The 22,998-nt window shown below is 39.6% G+C and overlaps 2 protein-coding genes across 13 annotated transcripts in view; both read left to right on the top strand.

Moving 5' to 3' along the window:
• Nucleotides 1–789, top strand: part of MYOT (myotilin) — a 42,428-nt gene extending 41,639 nt beyond the window's left edge. For all 11 annotated transcript variants that reach the window (XM_087887467.1, XM_034403331.3, XM_087887469.1 and 8 more), the window contains one exon: nucleotides 246–789. In XM_087887467.1, the coding sequence (XP_087743593.1) occupies nucleotides 246–421 (176 nt within the window). In that variant the 3' untranslated portion in view covers nucleotides 422–789. The remainder of the gene's footprint in view (nucleotides 1–245) is intronic.
• A 1,685-nt stretch (nucleotides 790–2,474) lies between these two features.
• PKD2L2 (polycystin 2 like 2, transient receptor potential cation channel) overlaps nucleotides 2,475–22,998 on the top strand; it is a 30,619-nt gene continuing 10,095 nt past the window's right edge. For both annotated transcript variants that reach the window (XR_015732578.1, XM_034403298.3), the window contains exons 1-10: nucleotides 2,475–2,628; nucleotides 4,955–5,056; nucleotides 7,018–7,151; nucleotides 8,736–8,992; nucleotides 9,695–9,916; nucleotides 10,973–11,201; nucleotides 13,857–14,027; nucleotides 15,027–15,208; nucleotides 17,674–17,794; nucleotides 19,864–19,965. Coding sequence is in view for 1 of the 2 variants with exons in the window: in XM_034403298.3 (XP_034259189.1) it covers nucleotides 2,580–2,628; nucleotides 4,955–5,056; nucleotides 7,018–7,151; nucleotides 8,736–8,992; nucleotides 9,695–9,916; nucleotides 10,973–11,201; nucleotides 13,857–14,027; nucleotides 15,027–15,208; nucleotides 17,674–17,794; nucleotides 19,864–19,965 (1,569 nt within the window). In the remaining variant the exon portion in view is untranslated. The remainder of the gene's footprint in view (nucleotides 2,629–4,954; nucleotides 5,057–7,017; nucleotides 7,152–8,735; nucleotides 8,993–9,694; nucleotides 9,917–10,972; nucleotides 11,202–13,856; nucleotides 14,028–15,026; nucleotides 15,209–17,673; nucleotides 17,795–19,863; nucleotides 19,966–22,998) is intronic.

Consider the following 22,998-nt stretch of genomic DNA (forward strand, 5'->3'; position numbering starts at 1 on the left):
GGTTAGCAGGAGCTGGAGCAAATGACGGGAGCTCACCCTGTCACACAGCAGCACTCAGGCTTCAAATGCAGGTTTGCAAATTGTCAACCCAGCGCCCTAACCACATGAGCCACCGTGCTCCTAACACCATGGTAAAACTCATTCAAACTGCGTGTATTAACATACGATCTTAATTCTGTCGCCTCTTGTAGTTCCTTCCCTCTGTAAAACAATTATGAACCGTGTCTTTTCATTTTGTTTTTCAGCACACACGTACAAGCCACTTCCAAATCCAAAGCCGCTGAAGGTTCGACCAACTTTTAGCAAGTATTTGGCACTTAATGGGAAAGGTGTGAATGTGAAGCAGGCTTTTTTTCCTGATGAAGGAGAATATCAGCGTATGGCAACACAGTCCGGACTTTTTGAGAGTGACGAACTTTAATAACAGAAAGAAAAAAAGAAAATATGTTTTGCCCTTGCAACAGACTAAAAAAACAGTGCATAGATTCAATTAAATGGCAACAGCACTGTTTAGCAAACATGCTTAATATATTTTTATTTATGACTTAACTCCTGCTATTCCTGCTGCTTTGAATTTGATCGTTTTTACTAATGCGTGTGCTGTTGCAGAAGGAAATAGCAAATGTTTGTACTTTTGAGTTTAAAGGCCAAGAAACGGGCCTAGTTCAAGCAAGAAAGTTTGAATGCATCTAGTTTCAGTCCCAAGGTTTTTATTTTTATTGCTTCATTAATATCACTTCCAATGTAAACATTTCTGCTGATTGATTAATAAATATAAATTTGGGTGTTTTTAATGAAAGTTTTATGTTCAGAGAAAATACCGTAGTTTTAAATAGAATATTTGCAATCGGTTTCATTTGGATTACAGATATAATGAACACAGTTCAATAGCACTATGGACATAATGAAGATCCTTAAAAAACTTACTAGGTTTGGGTTACACTATTTTTTTTTTAATCCACGTTGTCTGAATAATTATAAAATGAAGAAGGTTCCTCTTTTAAAGGTACTACTTACTTCCAGAATGCAAAACAGAATTTTATCATGATCCCAGAAGGTCTGTTAAAAATCTCAACAATTCTGTAGTAGCATTATCGTCAAAATTGTGTCTGTTTTAAATTAAGATCTAGATTTTTCTAGAGGCAATTTCTTCTACTTATTGGGGGTTTCATGAATTGGGCTTCCCCAGAGTTTCTCTATGCACAAAGTGCTTTCATTCTGCTCAGAAGAACCCATTAAATAATCAGTGATGTATCTTAAGGCAGCACAGCAAACGAAGGTCTCTTGGGGAAATTCTTTTAATAGGAATGCTAAAAATTCCACTTAAATGTTTAATTTGGGGGGGGGGTGAAGAGGTTCTTACTGTAATTAGAGAGTTTTCAGCTAGAGCTCTTATCTGTAGTGGATTCCTATGCCAAGTCATAACGTTTACAAGAAATGTTAAAATCTCTGTTAATGAAGAGGGGACAGCAAGGGTGAAATTGTTCCTTGCATTGTGGTCCTGTAGAAAAAAACTGCAGTTTAAAGGACTGAAAATTTTTAAAAAACTAAGCTGTGACAGTAATTCCAAAGAAGTAATGTAAAGAAACCTAAAAAGACATTTAAGGGGGGAGTCCCTCGAGTTGGGTGGCATAAAAATGTGAATAATAATAATAATAATAATAATAATAATAATAATAATAATAATAATAATGTGTTATTATGCATCTATATCTAATCTAGTTTTGGAATAAGGAACAGGAGCCACATTACAAAACGGTGAACTCTTATAAAAACATTGAGATGATAAATCAGGTTTCTAATATACAAAACAGCCAAGAATTCATATCCTTCCTTACCTGCCATCCTGATGCAGTCCACCTTATGGCAGGTAACACATCACTCGGGAAACAAAACTACAAACTGCTTTTCTAATGAAAAAAGATCCTCCCCCCCCCACTCCTCTTCACAAGCCCAGCACTTCAAGTGAATATCGATAACTAAATAGTTTTCTGGGTTACCCATCAATTACAGAAACGATCGAAATATTCTTAAATGCAAATGCTGCAGAAAAACTGAAAAAACGCTATATCTGCGGCAAGAAAATTCTTCGTTCAGCTATAAAAACCCGCTGGCTGTATAGTACAGTTCTGTCATTCTCGCGACCCTCAGCTATTGGTATAATTATGATTTTTATCCCATTAACCTAATTTGTATTTTTGCGCAACGAGGTGGAGAAAGCCTCTAAACTAAACACAAGCCACTAAAGCAGCCGGCCTGATCTCTGCTTGAAAAGCTAAACCGATCTAGATAGGCCGAGTTTCAGAAGAAAAGACGACTCGAACCGAACTCCTACAAGATGTTTCGCAGAACGGAGTTTCTATTTTTGCAGAACTTCCCAAACTTCTTGGCTTCCCGCTAAAAGTTGGCTTCTTGGTGCAAGACGCGCGCAAGGGAAGGCGAGGGCGGCTTTCGCGCAAGAAGCATCTGCGCCCCGCCCTTCGCCCTGATAGAGTGGCGGTGCGTTCGTTATTCCGAGGCGGAGAGGAGCGGCGGCGGCGGGGAAGAGTGGTGGTGCAGCCCTCCTTGCCAGCCCCGCCATGGCTTTGAGCCAGGCAGGATCCACGGTGGATCAACGAAGCGCCTTCGGTGGGTCGGTTTCCCGGGAAGGGAGGGGAGCGCTTGGGCGGGAATCGGCCCGGCCAGTCTTGTCTGGGGTGAGCCGCCCGTGCTTGGCCTTTGCTCCGTAGTAGAGAGCGACGGTCCTGCCTCGGGTTTTCCTCGCGGGCTTCACCTTTGCTTTGGCCACGCGGAGGAGGGAATCGTAGAAGTGGGGTTGCCCTACTTATACTCACCAATAACAGGTGTTCATTTCGAGAACTCAGACGGGGGAACGTTAGAAGGGAACCGATGGATGTCTGCGTAGCCGGGCCAATGACCACGATGGCTCTTCAACGGTGTATTTTACTGCATCCGAGATGGTTCTCCTTGTTAAACGCTGCAGTTTAGTTGTTGCCGCTGAACAGGTGGAATAACTTAAGAGCCTGCGGCGTTTACACAAGTTCCTCAGGAAAGACCCCTGGTGTTTTGGGGTTTCCTGATCCTGAGGATTTTCAAATGAAAATGCCGTTTTCCACTATAAGTGACAACGAGCAAGACATCAGGGTGCAATACTTTTGCATGCATCCAAGCTATAGAGATTGCTATCCACAGTTGTACCGTGCACTCAACACACAATCGCATTTCAGCTTACTAAATTGTGTGAACCCGCTTGTGGGAATAGTTTACGGTTCAGTGTGACATGGGAATCTAGAATATCTGCATGTTGTTCAAACATGGTTCTGCATAAAACCTAGTCCTAAGGTGTAAGCCATGTAAACATTACACTTTGCTTCCTTGTGGTATGTTGAATAAATAGTTGGTTGCAGTCACATACCAATTATAAAGGTAAAGGTTCCCCTCGCACATATGTGCTAGTCGTTCCCGACTCTAGGGGGCGGTGCTCTTTTCCATTTCAAAGCTGAAGACCCAGCGTCGTCCAAAGACATCTCCGTGGTCATGTGGCCGGCATGACTAAACGCCAAAGGCCCACACAACACTGTTACCTTCCCACCAAAGGTGATCCCTATTTTTCTACTTACATTTTTTAAGTGCTTTCTAGGGATTCGAACTGCTGTCCAACCTTTGATCAACAAGCTCAGCATCTTAGCCACTGAGCCACCATGTCCCTATAACCTGAAACTAAACCTTTTTTTTATAGCTTGGTCCCTCCCTTCTGCAGCTCTGACAACTGCTGTCAAAAATGGCTGGCATAGTTTTGTGCTGTTTTGTAATAGGATGCACTCAAAAACTTTAATTAATCCATAAAATAAATATAGTTTTTTTTGGGGGGTGGGGGGGGAAACCCACTGATTCTACCTCCCAAACAAAGAAGTATAAACAAATTTTTTCTTCATTTAATTTCTTTCTCTAAAGCCAAAAGAATATTAAACACAACCTTCCCAGCCACTCAAAGATGCCATAGAGTCTATGGGTTACAAATCAGTGGCTTGGATTCACAGTCTATAGCCACAGTAAACAAAACACAGAAACCACAAAATCAGGAAAGTGGCCCTTGTAGGTGAACTAGGCAGCTTCTTTGGACACAAAGTTGGATGTTGATTTCAAAGCCCTAGAACGTAAAACAGTATGTGGAGAATCTGGAATAAGTATCAACGTGGGAGTGGGGCCAGAGAAGAAAGGAAGCAAAGGACTCATCCTCAGAGCTCAGCAGCATCAGTGTACAAATCTGGAACTCAGGTACATGATATGATGTATATGCATCATTGCAATTGGCTGCCCAGGCAGTGGCATTTCATTCGCTAAGGATTGTGGGATTACGGCCCACTGCCCAAATTGCCTAGAGGTGATGGGAATTGGAGTTTGGCAGTCTTCTGGACCAGGGGTCTCCAACCTTGGCAATTTTAAGACTTGGGGACTTCAACTCCCAGAATTCTTCAGCCAGCAAAGCAAAGCTGGCTGAGGAATTCTGGGAGTTGAAGTCCCCAAGTCTTAAAGTTGCCAAGGTTGGAGACCCCTGTTCTGGACTATGCTAATCATTCTGCTTCTCAGTGGCGGCTTTCGTGCTTTGTGAAAAAAAGCAATGTTGTTTTCAACAATATTTGGGCTTCCAAAACAGACCAGTATTAAAGATTTAAGTTCCAATGATGATACTTTCTTCACTTTAAAAAAAAACAAAACTCAACATTAATGACTGTTAGTACTGAATTTCATAAAACGTAAGACGTCCAATTTAGTTATGTGCAACGAAGTCAGAAACTGATATAATACATGTGGAATCACAGCTACTTCTGGATTTGTAATTTTATTTTTGTAATTTGGGGATTTCTTTTGCTTGGTTGGGTCTGGGCAATTCTGTGCATTCTGAGCTGTTCTTCCTTTTTTTAATTTCTTTCTGAATATGACACATTAACAGGCAATGTGAAACCTCGACTGACTCATAGCAGAGAGCTTGAAATGAAGACGACTCTCCAAGAACTATTGATCTACATTATTTTTCTAACTGATTTATGTATATGTAAGTCCAGAAAAGGGAATGGATTTTTCCCATTACACAAAAAGTACAGAATTAATTATGTATTTCTCAAGCTGTTATAAATATTAATATTATTATTATATATACGGATAGTCCTCAACTTAGGTCCACAATTGAGCCCAAAATTTCTGTTGCTGAATGAGATATTTGCTAGAGTGAGTTTTGCCCCATTTAACGATCTTTCTTGCCACAGTTGTTAAAGGAATCACTTTGCTTGTCAGTAGGTCAAAAAAGGTGATCACATGATCCCGGGACACGGCAACCGTCATAAATATGAGTCAGTTGCTAAGCAACTGAATTTTGATCATGTGATCATGGGGATGCTGCAACGGTCATAAATGCGAAAAACGGTCATAAATCACTTGCAGTAGTGCCATTGTAACTTTGAATGGTCACTAAACAAATTGTAAGCTGAGGACTATCTTTATATGCTCACTGGCTTGAGTTTGTGTATATGTGCATAGGTAATCCTTGATTTATGGCCAGTTATTTAATGTTCATTTGAACATACAGTTAGAGAGGATGCTTTACAGTCTGTAAGCACTTCAGCTATTATCAATGTCATGACAACACCTTGGTAATCGTGATGCATAATTTGGGTACCGTTTGCATTTACAACTGATTGTCAAGCGCCCTACAATCATATGATTGCCATTTGCAATCTTCTCTAGAAAGTTAAAAGGGAAGCTGGCAGGGAAAGTTGCAAACCACTTTCACCTGCCCAGGGATTTCCCTTCCCCTCTGTGTGTCCAAAGATCCAAATTCCGTTCCTGTATCCTGCAACAGGAGTTCTGTTCCATGCAAGGGAGGGGAGCAGCCTACCCTCTTTCGGAGGGTAGCTCTTTTGCTCTGGACACTAAATGACCCATGTGGTTACTAATGACCTCAACTGGGAGTGCCAGGATTGTGGTCATTGAATGAAATGGTCATGTGAGTGTCTTGCTTAATGATTGCATTGTTCAACAACAAGATTCCGGTCCCAATTGTGGTTGTAAATTGAGCACTATCTGTAACTAATATTCCTGCCTCCTGTGTTTCCCCACAACAACAACACTGAAGTGGGTTGGGCTGAGCCAAACTCATAGAACATAGAATAATCGAATCAGAAGGGACCTTGAAGGTCTTTTAGTCCAAACCTCTGCTTGAGCAGTTTCAGATACCTATACCATTTCAGATAAATGATTGTCCAGTCTCTTTTTGAAAGCCTCCAGTGATGGAGCACCCACAACTTATGAAGGCAAGTTGTTCCATTGGTTGATTATTCTCACCTTTAGGAAATTTCTTCTTAGTTCTAGGTTCCTTCTCACCTTGGTTAGTTTCCATCCATTGTCACCCAGCCTGGCTTTCATATGAAATATGAAATGAATATGAATACCTAATAATATGAATCTAATCAGCTATAGACCTAGATTATACCACTCACTTGTATTTTTCATGATTTGTTCAGCAATCAAAATACTATAGTTGGGAGGAGTAAATGGATTCCTTCACTAGGATTCTGATTTTTGTTAATGTCAGAATGTAGCTGTGGGTGTGGGTGTAAATCAGTCAAGGAATCTTGCAGGAAATTTCAATGCAATGGATGGAAACAGTTCAGAAAGACAAGGGGTACGTCATCAAAGTATATCAGCGGAACCTTTACTATATAGTCAAGGACAAGTCGAGAAGCTTGGGAGAAAGCATTTGCTCCTCTGAAAGATGGAGAAGATGTAGGGATTTTTAAGGATGAAGGGGGAAGCATACATTACCTTGTAAACTGTTAATAACCAAAATTTTTGGATATAGAGCATGATTGCCTTTTCCCCCTCTGATATTTGCTGTGGCTCATTAGAAGTTCAGAAATTGCTTTACTTTGGGTTTCCCGTGAATAAACAGGGCAAGGGTGTTAGGCAATCTGAACCGTCATTTCCTCAGGTCAGATTTCTGCCTATTTTTCTCTGCAGTGACATTTGGGATGGTGAGCACAGATATGTATTACCTAAACAGAGTAATGGCCAATCTCTTCTTGGAAACACCTGTCTCAGATAAAGATAAGACAATCTTCAAAACTATGGGCAGCATCACCGACTTTTGGGAGGTAAAGTTCCCTTTCCATCTTTCAAAAACATTGGTTTCCTGCACAGTTATACCATAGTTATCTTTGGTTTGGCCATTGTTCTGAGGACTGGCTCCAGTTCATTGGGTATTTCAGAAGCCTTTGCTCAAAATCCTCCCGTTTGGTGCAATTACTTGGTCTGTTGTGTGGATGTTTGGGTGGTTTAGGGGTGGGGAATTTGTGGTGGGTGGGGGTGAGTTTGGGGATTGTTATGTGTGTTGGACCTGGTCTTTGGATGTTAAGTGAATTTCATTGTATGGATATACTGTGTATACACATAGAATGACAATGAAGTTATTTATTTATTGGGGGCCTTGCTTTCTCTGATCAATTCCAGTCCCAACAGAGGGACAGAAGCAACCAAGTAAATCCAGAATTGTCTAAAACCAATCATGAATAATTTGGTTATCTGCAAGACTGAAGCTGACTAAGCTTTGTTATATCTATCCAAAGCCAATAATCCATCCTATGGCTTAGGGCAGTGTGCAAACCCATCCATGGTTTTTGGATTGTTCAACATACTGCAGTTAAATTCTGGCTTAGTTTGGGAGTAGGCAACTGACAGTCTGCATGCAGTCTTTAGACTTCTAGTGGCTTTTCAGGATTGTAGGCAGGAAGTCTTCCCCTTCCAGACTAGAGATTTAAAAGATTGATGACCGGATATTCAATATGCAAAGGATGCTCTGTAGTAGGCCAAAGGGCTGTGGGAACAATCCTTCATACAAGAAGGCGGGAGGGGATCATGTTCACACAAGATTGATTATGAACAAGATTTTTTAAAAGTTTAGATTATGAGCAGGTTTAGCTGAAATAAGCCTGAGGGGTTTGCTTCTGAACAGATGTGTATAGGTCAGTGATGGTGAACTTTTTTGCACCGAGTGCCAAAAAAGTCGCACAGAAACGTTGCGCGTGTGCACGCTGGTCAGGGCTACACTCTGGAGAAGCCGAACTTCTGGGTTCTAGCGCGTATGCACACCCAATGATCATCTGGCTGGCGTACATGCACAGGCCAGTTTTCGGCACTGCCGCACACGCAAAGGGATTTCCTTATTGAAAAGCCAAACTTCTGGGTTCTGGTCCACATGCGCAGCCGACAATCAGCTGGCCGGCATGCATGCGCACACCAGTTTTTGGCACTGCTGCATGCGCGAAGGAAAGCTGATTGTCATACGCGAATGCGCACTAGAAACCCGGAAGGCAAACAGGTAAGGCCGCACATGCCAGGCGACATGGCTTCGCGTGCCACTTTGGACACGCGTGCCATAGGTTTGCCATCACGGGTATAGGTCTTGCCTGGAAATAAAATTCAAAATACTGTTCAAAATAATACTAAGAGATTCTGTATGTCTAAATGTCATCAAGTGATGTGACAGTTGATTTTGTTACATTTTCCTTGGCAAGATGGATGTAAAGCCAAATAAGATAAACACACCGTTCCCCAAGGCTTGGATGGTTTCCCATTCTGCCCATGAGCATTCAGATATGTTAGACTCCTTGAAAATGAGTTTGAAAGGATGGGGTTGTTCTATGAAAAAGCAAATGAATAACTTCTTTCATGTAATATAGTTTTTAGAAGGCCCACTTCTGGACGGCCTTTATTGGAACACCTGGTATACTGAAAATTCCACAAGTAGCTACAGAAATAGTAGCCATATCTACTATGAGAACTTACTCCTCGGAGTAGCTCAGATCCGGCAATTGAAAGTCCGTAACAACACTTGCTCCGTCTATCCTTCTTTTCGTGCATTTATGAGAGAATGCTATGGGCAGTATAGCAACAACCATGAAGACAGAGAAAGCTTTGGCTTTAAAAATGATTCCGCGTAAGTATAAATTGCATCTCAGGTTTGTTTAGTTTTTTTTCCTGATGCCTTCATTTCACATGTAGTTTAAAAATTCAGATTGATCCTGGGATTCGACTTCCTCTCAGACAAATCCCATTATTTCATTATTTAAATTGTTCAAACTCCGAAACAATGCATGCTTGTGAGCTGATTCAATAACTTTCTGCTAAGCTCAAGTCTGAAATTTCTGTTGCTAAGCAAGATGGTTATTAAGTGAGTTTTCCCCATTTTATGACCTTTCTTACCACAATTGTGAATCACTGCAGTTGTTAACTTAGTAACATGGTTGTTAAGTGACTCTGGGTTTCCTCATTGACTTTGCTTGTTAGAAGGTTGCAAAACGTGATCACCTGACCCCAGGATACTGCAACCATCATAAATACAAGTCAGTTGCCAAGTATATGAATTTGGATCATGTGACTATGGAGCAGTGGGTGTAAGTTTGAAAAATGGTCGTAAGTCACTTTTTTTCAGTGCTGTTGGAACTTCGAATGGTCACTAAATGAATTTTTATAATTTTTGTACCTGTACTTCGGTCCTGATTGTGTCTTCCTCCTTATCTGCATTTGTATGGGGAAAAGGACTTCCATTTGCACTAATGACAAATGCTTTACTATTTACTGTAGGAAAACTATGACATTTAATTGTAAAATACCAGATTCATATTCTTCTGTCCACCAGGTGGCACTATTACACTTCTGCTACTCTAGCTCCCTGGCATTGGGGCCTTATTGGCCTATATAGTACCGGAGGATTTATGTTCACCCTGAGCAAATCAAAGGACCAAAGTTTACAGATGGTGACCTTCCTCAAGGAACACAGCTGGATCACTCGAGGAACAAGGGTTGTCTTCATTGATTTTTCAATGTACAATGCTAATGTTAACCTCTTCTGCATAGTCAGGTGAGCTCTTCTCATTCCTCTGTTTTATGTATGTCCTACTTTTGAGAGAAATCTACTGAAATACCTGCGTTGTTGGGGAAGGCTTGATTGAGTTCCACTTAAAAAGTACTCATTAAAATAGCATGGGAAGTTGAGACTTTCAAGCAGTTACAATTTTGACTGGAAATAACGATTGTACCCAGATATTTCCTTCGCCCTTTCTTGTAGACACTCTCCTTCATTCAGGGTTCTTCAGGTCTAGAGCTTCTCCATCTTTAATTCCTATTTACATATCAAGCTTCTACTTTCTTCTAGAACATACTCTTTAAAATTGCAGTCCACATCTCATTCTTCTGCCTCTACCTGCTCATTACATTCTGTCCAGGGGGGGATTCAAATTTTTTTACTACTGGTTCTGTGGTGTGGCTTGGTGGGTGTGGCATGTTTTGGTGGGCGTGGCAGGGGAAGGATACTGTAAAATCTCCATTCCCACCCCACTCCAGGGGAAGGTTACTACAAAATCCCCATTTCCTCCCGATCAGCTGGGACTCAGGAGGCAGAGAATAGATGGGGGCAGGGCCAGTCAGAGGTGGTATTTACCGGTTCTCCGAACTACTCAAAATTTCCGCTACCAGTTCTCCAGAACTGGTCAGAACCTGCTGAATATCACCTCTGATTCTGTCAATTCAAAACTCAACTTCTTCATTCTGGACTCCTGGCATTATCCCTGTCTTAATTGTTCCTTAGTGCTCCATGCCTCTGTGGAACTGCATTCCTTAAGACAGGAATTCCATGAAGATCTCCTTTCCGTTATCCTATGCTGGGTTTTTTTCTTTTTTACTTGGTATGTATACATATCATCATCATCATCATCAAAATTCATATTACCAAAATTTGTATAATTAAAAATCAACAAACTGCTATAATCATTAGTTACACAAAGTTGAAATAACAGGAACACCATTATTCTTGGGGTGGGTTTTGTCATAGTTTCATTTAGCTTACATTTTAGGAGGTGGGACATCACCCTCCATCTCCCGGATACACAGAGAGCATCTTTTTGTTTTACTTTCACAGGCTGACTATGGAGTTTCCTGCAACAGGTGGTGTAATCCCTTCTTGGCAGTTCCACTCTGTAAAACTTCTCAGATACGTCACCTATTATGATTATTTTCTAGCTTCCTGCGAAGTCATCTTCTGTCTTTTCATCTTCACATTCCTCATTCAAGAGTTTATAAAAATGAAAAAACTGAAAGGAGATTATTTTAGAGATGCTTGGAATTGGTTGGATATGTTATTGCTCTTGGTAAGTTTCAGCATTTCCATGTCACTGATGTAGAAAATGGGTTTTTTAACTGATGCCAAGGTGGATAAGAGGACGGTATCTACCTACCTACCTACCATCTTATCTATCTGCCTTGACTGTCCTATTTGAGGGCATAACGTACATTGGTCCAATGAAAGGTAAAGCCTGAAGTCATGAATCAGAGGAAGTTTTGCCATAAGGGACTGCTCTGTTTTGGAACACTAAAGAACAAAGAAAGAGAACAATGCAAAAAATTGCACCTTGGTTCTCTGAGGATCTCTGAGAGATGAAGTCCCAGAAGCAATGCCTGGAAAGCCATTACAGAAAGAGGGACCCTGACCAATCACAAGTTAGAGCCCATATTTGGCCCTACATTGTGGTAATAAAGGCAACAAAACACTATTATTTGCCCTCACTGTGTCTGGTGACAGCTACTAAGTGGCCCTTTTCAGAGTGTCTCATTGTGTGGGGCCAGGAGCTTGATTATTTGAGACATAGTTATATTGTTTGACAGATAAAGTCATTCAAATTCATCAGAGACAGGCTCAAGGGAAATCTCCAGAACATAGTCTCGTGGGGTTATCTAGATTGAGTTCAATTCTCTGATTCCAGAGGAAGTGGACAAAGTTCTCCAGGCTGTCAACTCAACCACCTGTTTGTTCGTTCATGGCCCCTCCTGGGTTGTTATGGCAGCCAAAAGGTGACAAAGAGGTTCCTGGAGGAAATAAGTTGTTTGAACCTGTCGCAGTCTGTTTTCAGACCAAGTTCATGGCATCCTTCTGGACTAATTGCAGGGGTTGAGAGTGGGAGGCACTGTGTTGCAATGCTTCACCTCCTTACCCAGTGGTTGATTCAATTCAGAAAAAAAATGTGCAAAGAAGAGCAACTAAGATGATGAAAGGCCTGGAGGCAAAAACATATGAAGAACAGTTGCAGGATTTGGGTTTGGCTAGTCTAGAGAAAAGAAGGACTAGGGGGTGACATGATAGTGATATTCCAGTATTTGAGAGGTTGCCACAAAGAGGAGAGGGTCAATTTATTCTCCAAAGCACCTGAGGGCAGCACAAGAAATGATGGAAACTAATCAAGGAGAGAAGCAACCTGGAATTAAGGAGAAACTTCCTAACAATGAGAACAATTAACTAGTCAGACAGCTTGCTGTCAGTGTTGACAGGAGGAGACAGAGAGATCACATTCACGGCCCCTCGCCTACTTCTCTCCTGTTTAACATTTATATGAAACCACTGGGTGAGGTCATTCACCAGTTTAGGGTTTGGTATTATCTGTATGGTAATGATACCCATCTTTACATTCCTATCCTGTGCTGTACAAGTGAAGCTTTCAAGGTACGTGCCCAGTGTGGGGGCTGTTTGTCCCTGGATGGGGAGGAAGAGACTTTGGGGCATTCCTGACAAGACAGAGTGGCTGTGGCCATTAGGCCCTGCTGGGCCAGAAACATTGTGTGATCCAAATTCATACACCACTCATGGAGAGAGATTGTTACCAAGTGTCCTGTCTGGATGGGCAGATTCAAGATTACCTGGTGTATCCTGGTGCTTTGCCATTTAAAATAATGCTCAGCCTAGAGTTGGGCCTAGAACCGTTCTGTTAACCAGTGGAGCAATTTTAAAATTGGTATTCTGCCCAGAACAGCAATTTAGACACTGTGACTCATACTGTATCAGTTGCAATTTCTATATTGTCTCCATGGCAGCCCCATATAAAATTCATTATAGTAGACCAGCCGAATGCTGATCAGGGATGAGTTAGTCCTCAGGACATCTTGATTCAGAGAGGGTTAGAAGCTGGAGCACCAAAGAGCCCATGTTCAACCCTGAGCTACATATATTCCCTTCTAGTACACTAGGCCTTCTCTCTAGCAGCTCCCATGTTTTGTAATATTGTCCCTCCCCACTTGGGGGTACACGTGGCTCCTGTCCTCCTTATATTTTGAAAGCAACTAAAGTCAGTACTACTATGTGTTCCAGAGTACTTATGGCACTGACGGATAATGGGTGGCCATCACAGGAATTATTGATTGATATTTTGTTTTGCTTTCTGCCTTTTTTGTTTGTTTGTTTGTTTTTTAATTTGATTTATATGCCGCCCTTCTCCGGAGACTCAGGGCGGCTTACAATGCATTAAGCAATAGTCTTCATACTTTTGTATATTTATACAAAGTCAGCTTATTGCCCCCACAAACTGGGTCCTCATTTCACCTACCTTAGAAAGGATGGAAGGCTGAGTCAACCTTGAGCCTTGGAGAGATTCGAACCAGTAGTAAATTGCAGGCAGCTGTGTTAATAACAGGGTGCTTAGACCACTGTACTATCAAGGCTCTTATACTGTTGCCTTTATACTATGTTTTAATTTGGACTATAGTTGTTGGCTGCCTTCACGGTAATTTTGCAAAAGGCAGCTCATATAAAGTGTCAAACAAATGGATTTTATTACTAGTTTAGAAAGGCTTCCCTTTAGAAAAAAAATCACTAAACACTAAAATACTGAATAGCAGAGTATGATGTTTTATAAAGTCATGGAATTCTCAAAAGTATTTTACCTACATTCTGTAATATTAATAAATATGTGATTTGCAGCCATAAATTGATTTTCTCAATTGTAGCCTTACAACCCTCTGCTTTTTCCCTCATTCAGTTATCCTTGTTTGCTATTGCTTTCAATGTTTATCGAACGATTGAGGTATCCAGGCTTATGGAAAATCTGCTCTCCAATTCAGATTCTTATCCAGACTTTTATTTCCTTGGATTTTGGCAGACCCGTTATAATAATATGATTTCAGTGAATGTCTTCTTTGCATGGATAAAGGTACTGTTATTAACCTAATTTGGTGTCATAATGTGTGTGTTTTTTAAGTTAATCACAACAGAGTATAAAAAGAGAACAAAACATTCTAACCCCATTGTAAAGTTTAAGGAACATTTGCATTTTTTTTTCTCACTCATGCTAATGTGATCAGGTTTCTATCCTGGAATGTGGCTGCTCTTTTTGCTTTATCAAAATGGTGACAGAGAATAAGAAGTCATAATAGAGCCAGTGGCATAATAAACTAAGTTTTTTTAAAAAAACACCTGTCTGCCCTTACTCTATAGCATCACCTGCCTCCCTGCTATTCTGGGATAGTTTCAGGGGTGGGTTGTACTTAGCTTTACTACTGGTTTGCAACGGGGCTGCACGCATGCACAGAAGCTTCTGCACATGCACAGAGGCTTCCTGATGACGTTGGGGTCAGTGGGCGGAGCCTCCCGCCAGTTTTACTACCGGTTCTTGCGAACCGGTCCGAACCAAGGGCAACCCACCACTGGACAGTTTCATCACTTCTTCTCATGCCAGAGTCACATGCAGTCCTTGCCTAATGATCACAACCAGGGCTGCTGTCATTAAGTGGCATGGCCACATGATGTTTCACTTAATGATCACTTAGCTTAATAATGAAAATTCTGGTTCCGATTGATATCGTAACCTGCAACTCATGCTGAGGAAGCTCCTTCAGATACAGTAGGCTGTAGTCTGAGGGTTCTAAAGGTTATGACCAGGCCTTATTAATCAGGGCTAGAAATGGACTAGAAGCTGACAAATCGGTGATTAGCTGGGACAGTCTAGAACATTCAGAGAAATAACCTGTGAATGTAACAGAAATACTTCTATAAATCCCTTTCCTTTAGTTCTTTAATCTCAATCTAACTGGTTTTACAGTTTAATATTGATTTCCTGAGAGAGATGTGAAAACTCTTTTAAGATTTAAGAGTATGTGGTAGAGTTGGGTCTGAGCCACATTATAATGCCCTCTATTTTTTTGTCTTCCAGATATTTAAATACATAAGTTTTAACAAGACAATGACTCAGCTGTCTTCTACTCTGTCCCGTTGTGCTAAAGACATCATAGGATTTGCCATCATGTTTTTTATCATCTTCTTTGCATATGCACAGCTGGGCTACCTGGTCTTTGGGTCACAAGTGGATGAGTTTTCCACTTTTCAGAATTGCATGTATGGAACTTTCCACGTTATCTAATACGGTAGTTTCACTGTTAGGACAGGATTTTCTTTAGAGGAGGGCTAAGGTACATGAAATACTTGGTGCAGCTGTTCGTCAACTTACAAGCACAATTGGGATAGGAAACTTGGTCTTTGAGCAAAGCAGTCATTAAGTGGGACATTATGTGACTGCTTTGCTCAACAACTGTAATTATAGCACTCCTACTGCATGCACTATCCTTTCTGCAGTCAGCATATATAAAACCAAAGTGTCATAATTTTTTTCCAGATGCTTATTCATCAATTCCCCCCTCCTGTAATTGGCTCTGGTTTCAGTTATATAGATGTTTTTAAAATCTTCTGTATTGCTGTATGTAATTGAAGCCAACATTTTCTGGATGTTTTTTACAGGTTACAAGCATGGTAAAACATATCTTCTTTGTGGTTATATTTTCAGCATACATTTGAAAAAAAAAATTCAGTGATATGTACCAACAATGCATCGTTTTATACAAATTCATATACCATAGTGTAAACTTCAATCCTTTCGACCATTTGTTCTCCCACTAATCTCTATGTGTATATTATAATCAGTTTAAGGCTATTTTATCATACATTCTTTCTTCTGCTTCATATTTCAAGTTTATACATGTTAGCAATAACATGATCTTCATTTATATACAATTCCATCTCAAATTCAATCTTGCATTGTTCAAAACCAAAAATTGTTTCACTTACTTTATATCTTTCTAACAGTTGTACATATGAAAACCATTAACATGAATATCCTTCTACAGTTCTTCTCTTATTATTATTCTACTTTCCCAATGGCAAAATTGTAATGTATCAGAGCAAGGAAATCATTTGTGTCTAGTAATCATTTCTTTTATATTAAATATTTCCTGTTTTTAAAGCAAAAACAAAAGGTTGCCTGCTGAAGGATTTGAGGTCTTTGGTTGCTTGTATTTCAGAGTTCAAATCCAAGCAGTCATGGAGCTCAATTCTTTGGCAGGCAACTTTTTCAACGTGAAAGAGCTGCTTACTGAAGGATTTCAGCTCCCAGAGATGAGAGAAAGTCAGCGCCCCAAAATAAGAGGGATTTTTCTGAGCAGGCAACAGCACTTCCCAATTGACTTTCTGGGTATGCTGGCAGAGAAGATTACATAGCGATCAAATGATTGTGGAGGTTGTGGCAAATGGTTGTAAAAGCAAGCAGGTTGCTAACCACCCAGATCATGGTCATGTGACTGCTGGGAAGTACTGCTTTATGACAATTAAAAATGCTTTACAGGCTGTAAAGCATCCCTTCCAAAGTCGTTAATTTGAACTGTTATTAAGTGAACAGTTGTAAAACTGAGACTTCCTATAGTAGCCTCTTGTGGAGTTCTGGGATTACCTGAGGCTTCTGAGTTCCATGAACCCTTCTCAAAATGGGTGAATTAGAAAAGCAAAATAGTTTTTGGAAATCTTCCATCACAGGCATTTTACAGTCCACAGGCTACATACAGATTCATTTGAGTGTCTCTATCCAGCCTGGGGCAGTGGGGTGGGGGACGGGGACAGGGTGGAGGCAGGGCAGCAGTGGTGGCCTTCCACAACAATCCCAGTTTCTCCTGCGGCCCCTTGGGGAAATTATATCATCCCTATATCAGAGTGATCCTCTACTCCTTGCCAGTTGTTTTAAGGGTGGTTGGCTAGGGAGAAGTGAACATGTTAACAAAGCATGTGACTACCACAGACATTTTTCCCTTGGGCCAAGAATACCTTGGAGCCAAAATGAGATGCTAGACTATTAGCATTCTGGAGGTTAATATTTTGCTTTACAGCACCCCATCTTGCTATTTAATGAATTTTAATATTTCAAGAATATTAAGTAGGGAGGGCAGGAGGTCTAGCAAATAACATGGGAAATGTATATGAGTACATGAGTACCCAATTGGCAAGGGAGAGCTAAACACAAATATACACACTTGTGCCCTTTATAATTTTCTCTGCACATCATTTCACCCTTTTCATATTCAATTCACGGTTTCCTTCCAAGTAAATTATTTTCCAATTTAGATAACTTTCAGAAACAAATTGAATAGGTGTTACTTTGTGCAGCTCTGCAAGCAGGACATAACCAGTGTCATGATATTACTTTTTTTTCCAAAATATCTTCCTCAGTTTTTTGCATATCATTGACAGCTTTAGGAGATTTGTTGGCCAATATCTAAAATAGTAAGAAATTATTTGGCCCAATTTGACCAAAGATAGGCTTGTAAACTAATGATAGTAACTCACTAGTAATCAATGGTTCTTCATATTAGTAAATTTAGTATCAGTTATCTATTGCAGAATAGTTTACACAAGTATCATAACTATGTTAACTCCAAAATAAGTTCTCTGTTCAGTGGTACCAAATAACTATACAGGATTGCAACCTTAGTGTGAATCATAGAATATCATGCTTAGTATATTTTTTGCTTCCTCCTAAGTTTTACCCAGTTTCGTATTGTACTTGGAGATTTTAATTTTGCCGACATAGAACATGCCAATCGAATTCTTGGACCAATTTACTTCATCACCTTTGTATTCTTTGTATTCTTTGTCTTGCTGGTAAGTGCAGTCTTGGATAACTGAATCAGTTTACAAAATTGGGATTACTTTGCCAGGGCTGCAAACATCCTGACAACAATTGGATAAAAGATACATGTTGTCTATCTGGTGTTGGTGAAGAAATTGCAAAGTGTGGAGAGGCCCATAATTAACGTCACTTTTTAAGTGGACTCTAAAATACATAATCCTAACCTCTAAGAATGTAATCCTATTTATAAGCCTAAGAACCGTGGTGGCGCAGTGGTTAGAGTGCAATACTGCAGGCTACTTCTGCTGACTGCCAGTTGATTGCAATTTGGCAGATCGAATCTCACCAGGCTCAAGGTTGACTCAGCCTTCTATCCTTCTGAGGTCAGTAAAATGAGGATCCAGATTGTTGGGGGCAATATGCTGACTCTGTAAACTGCTTAGAGAGGCCTATAAAACACTGTGAAGCAGTATGTAAGTCTAAGTGCTATTGCTATTGCTAAGAAGTCCTGGCTCTGCTGGTTGAGCTGGGGACCAAATGGGGAATTCCTCGTTGGAAGTGGCTGCTGGATTGATGGCAGACTCCACCTCCCCTTCCCACTCTCTACTGTCTGCCCATCCATCTTTTTGGTTTGCATATTGAGATATTAATCATTGTGTTCCTTTTTCATTGTTTATTTTGTGGGCTATATTATTTTACTTCTGTTTACGTTCCTTTCATTTTCTTCTTTTTTATTACTGTAAGCCATTTAGAGTAGCTCTACAATGAAATAGGCAGCAAATAAATTTAACAAATAAAGAGCAAATAAATAAGATTCTGATAAGATGGAGAGATGATTAATCCTGAAATTTGTGGTGAATAAAGGGATTTTGAATCTGAAAGACTCAGAATACCTGTAATGATATGGGTCATTCTTGCCTAATCCTAATACCTATCATTGTCAAAAATCTGATCAGTGGCACAATTGCTTCAGAGCATTTTTTCAGTAGGTGTAGCTAATTCTTCTAATTCTTCAGGTGTGAAAAACACTTCACCAGCATTCAAATCCCTGTAAAGGATAGCCTGTTTCCCAGTAAAAATGTACCTTTCACAGATGCAGAAGAATATAATGCTTAGCTCTACAGTGTTATAAACGAATCAGTGTGTATTCTCCCAAGAATATCAAATGTTTTCTGAAAATTGTAATATTTGGTAAAGGTATCCCTGCTCCCATTACATGTATAACTTCTGGTTCAAAAAGTGAAATTAGAATATTGGAGTTGGATATGGGAGATTGGGTTTTTGTTTTTATTAAGTAGCTCCACTAATTTTCTCAGATTAATCTTGGGGTTATCGTTAGGGATAGTTCATGTGAAAGCAGGCATGACCCTCAAGGATAAAAATGCTGGTCATGATTTTTACTGAGACCTAAGAAGATGAGAAAATCAAAGTAAAGTCAACCTTCGCCTTTCCAAGTGAATTAAACTGTTCAGGGTCAGGGTTTTTATTGCTATAATTTATTGAGATTTTTAAAAAAGACAATGTTTCCTTCTGAATAAATTAGCTCTGGATAAGCCCACCAGATATTCAGCTTCAACTGGTACACTGGGCAAAACCCCATACCCATCTCGGAAGTATTCTTGCTTTCATTCAGAGTGACAGGTTTGGGCAAAATTCTTCCAGTGGCCAGATCTCATGAGTAATATTGGTTGTGAAGCTTGCTTTGAACTTCTTGGATAAGGTCAGACTTCAGACTGAGTCCTGAATCCTCATCAGGTTAACAATAAAAGTATTGTTACTGTGCAAATGATAAGTAACAATCAGGGAAGCCAACCAACAAGATTCACTTCTTTGCTGCCTGTGCAGTAAGAAAATGCTAGCTGCTGAATTCTGGGAATTGGAAGTCTACACATCTTAAATGTTGCCAAGATTGAGAAACACTGAGCTAGGCTACTATAAACATGATATATTCTAATATGAATGCTCTATTTTAAAAAAAAAGTTTAACACTGGTCTGTATTATTGATTATCCTGGAATTGATATGCTTAGCTTTGGAACATCTTTGAGATTCTTGCATATTTATGCATTGTTTGTTCATATTGTTTTCCTCCCTCCATGTAGAACATGTTCTTGGCAATCATTAACGATACATACTCTGAAGTGAAAGCTGACTTTTCAGTAATTCCAAGCAGAGAATTTGAGATCAGCGATCTTATAAAACAGGTAAGAACTTAAACCATGTCCTGCTCATTTATATTCTGGCTACATTGTAATGTTTAGTTCAAGGAATAGTTAAATGTTACTGATAACTGTTTTTCTCAATGCTTTAACAAATGCTTTGAACATTTCTTGCATTACAAGAAATTGTATTTAGAATAGAATAGAATAACAGAGTTGGAAGGGATCCTGGAGGTCTTCTAGTTCAACCCCCTGCTTAGGCAGAAAACCCTACACCACTTCAGACGAATGGTTATCCAACATCTAGTTAAAAACTTCCAGTGTTGGAGCATTCACAACTTCTGGAAGAACCATTTCTTGAATTGTTTTTTGGAGCACATGAATAGCAGTGAGTAGACCTTCATTGATACTTTACAGAATAAAAGGAGGAATGTTTTGTTGCTGTCTGTGAAAGAAAGTAAAATTTCTCTTCGGTCCCCTAGACCTTAGAGTGGATTTCCATATAAATCAAAACTATCTATCTTGGGATAATGTTGCCCATATTCTGATCTGAAGGCGTCTTTAAACCTTTTCTTTTGACCACGATTTATGATATTGTAATATTATTAATATAGAAATGAACATGCAGAAATCATACATTTACTTGCTCGTTCGTCCTGCGGAGTTAAATTTCTGTAGAGAATGTCTGTAGGAGCACAAGCCAGGTGATTCTTCAGAAACCCTTTGGATTGTGTGGGAGAGGCATTTTCTAACAGTAGTACTATTTCTGGATAGTTACTGCAAGATAGTTGCTGCTTTTGAATTCCAGGAGGTTTTGTTCTTTCTCATATGTTGTCTAGCTTCGTTTGTGAAAGTGCTAAGAGAGATCGTCCAGAGGGTTGCTCTGAAGCTCCACCAATTTGTGAAGAATGACCTGCTTTGTTTTCATTCTCAGAGATGCTGGGACTGTCCAGAATCATCATCAGTTTGGTTGAGAATGAACGGAGACTCAAACTAGACAAATCAGTGGTGTTCTCAGGGGCCAATTTAGCCACTTAAATGTGGGGTGATGAGTTTGTGGTAGATGGGACTCACATTTTCTTCAAGATTTCAGATTTATGAGAGTCTCATAAATCTTCTTGTGATTCTTGGGGCTTAAAGCATCTTTCCCATATGCCAACTTTATTATCTAACTGGAAAAAAAAATGACAACAATGATCTGTGCTTTGGTAATCATCTGTTTTCCTCACTGCAAAATACCTATTGTGTGCAATTACCAATAACACGGATGAGGAAATTTCAGTTGGTCCAGAATAGAATCATTACATCCTTAAAATAGAACTGAGTGTTTCAAACAAAAACTGGTGCTTTCTCAGCTGCCCCAATTCTCAGGTTGCTTCCAAGTCCAGTTTCAAAATACCAGTCCTCAATTATAAAATTTTACAAAATGCTACCTTTAAGTTATCTGAACACTGAGATTTCCTTCAGAGATCCTAGTTTCAAATCTCTGTCAACTGAAGTGTTGTGGTTAGGATCCCTTTGTTAGTGATACCTACTTGTGGAACATTTTTCCCAAAGAAGTTGTGATACCAAATGAAGATGTTTATATAATTATAGGTAGTTCTCAACTTACAACTGGTCACTTAGCAATCATTCAGTGTTACAATGGATCCCCAAAAAGCTACTTATGATCTGGATTTGAAGTTCTGATGACTGGCACTCCCCATGTAGGCATGTGACTGCATTTTTGAATACTAATCAACCAACCTCATTTACAGTCATTTGCAGCATTCTGGTCACATGACCACAACTTATGACATTTTTGCTGGAAACTGAAGTGTTGTGGGATCCTTTCTTAACAACACTTCAATTGACAGTGATTTGTTTACTTCAAGTGTCTGGCTAAAAAAGGCCCAATAGCAAACAATTATTTATATTACATTTGTTTAATGATTCCTTCAAAAGTTGTTCAATCAAGTGGAATTATATGATCACCTGCTTAATGACCATCATGACCTATGACTGAAATTATGGGCTCAATTATGGTTATAACTCAAGGTCTACCTATAATGTAATTTTTTGTATCATATTTCATATCACTTTTACTTGTTTGGCTTTGTGTTTTCAGATTTTTTATATTTGATGTTTCTTTATTTTATTTTAAGCCATCCATAGAGCCATTTCTGAAAGAAAGATGTGATAAAAATCCAGTAAATAAATCCATGGTTTGCATAATTGAATATTCAAGAAGATCTTTAGTGGCACAAATAAGTCCAATATTTTGAAGAGTTTTTATTGAGTTGGCTTTTTCTTTTTACTTAAGTTTTCCACTCAGACTAACTGTCTTTCAGTTGTTCAATTATTGGGCACTTTAGGTAGTCCATACTCCATACAATTAAAAATGCACTCTTCCCTCATATTGATATTAAAACTTTTTTCTCCATTCCAATCCCAATTAATCCTAAAATAATTTACTTAATCCATGCAAATTATTTTAAATAGCCAGCGCAAGGGCTATATTACGGTATGTCATTTATCATTTATGTTCTCTTGAAATGTTCAACAGAATGAGCAGCAAACAAAGAAAAGTTAAAGAGCGACTGGCATTATTCTAAACCAAAGATTTGCCTTTTTGTGCTTATAATCATAAATGCTGCCTTGGCTTTTTGTGTAACTCAGATGTTCTTTCACCTGTAAACTGTGTAGAGATGACTTAGCTACTACTAATGTTACTCAATTTTTCTTCCATTGGTCATATCAAATTTATATTTTACTGATAAAGAAATAAAGGGAGACTAGTATAGATCTATTTCAAGCTTTTTAGCTTTCATCAGCTAGCCATACCCTTACTTGGATTCAAACTTGGGCTTCCTGCATGTTAGGCAGTTGAATTAACCTTCTGAGCCACAAGTTCTCCTCCATTCATCAGCTTGAGCCAGGGGAAAGATTAAGTGTTTATCGAGACACCTGATCTACCCCAACATGTGGGATAAACACTTAATCTTTCCCCTGGCTCAAGCTGATGAATGGAGGAGAACTTGTGGCTCAGAAGGTTAATTCAACTGCCTAACATGGAGGAAGCCCAAGTCTGAATCCGAG

Source organism: Pantherophis guttatus, chromosome 2 (assembly GCF_059756535.1).
Source record: "Pantherophis guttatus breed Tessera chromosome 2, ASM5975653v1, whole genome shotgun sequence".
Taxonomy (NCBI): Eukaryota; Metazoa; Chordata; class Lepidosauria; order Squamata; family Colubridae; genus Pantherophis; species Pantherophis guttatus.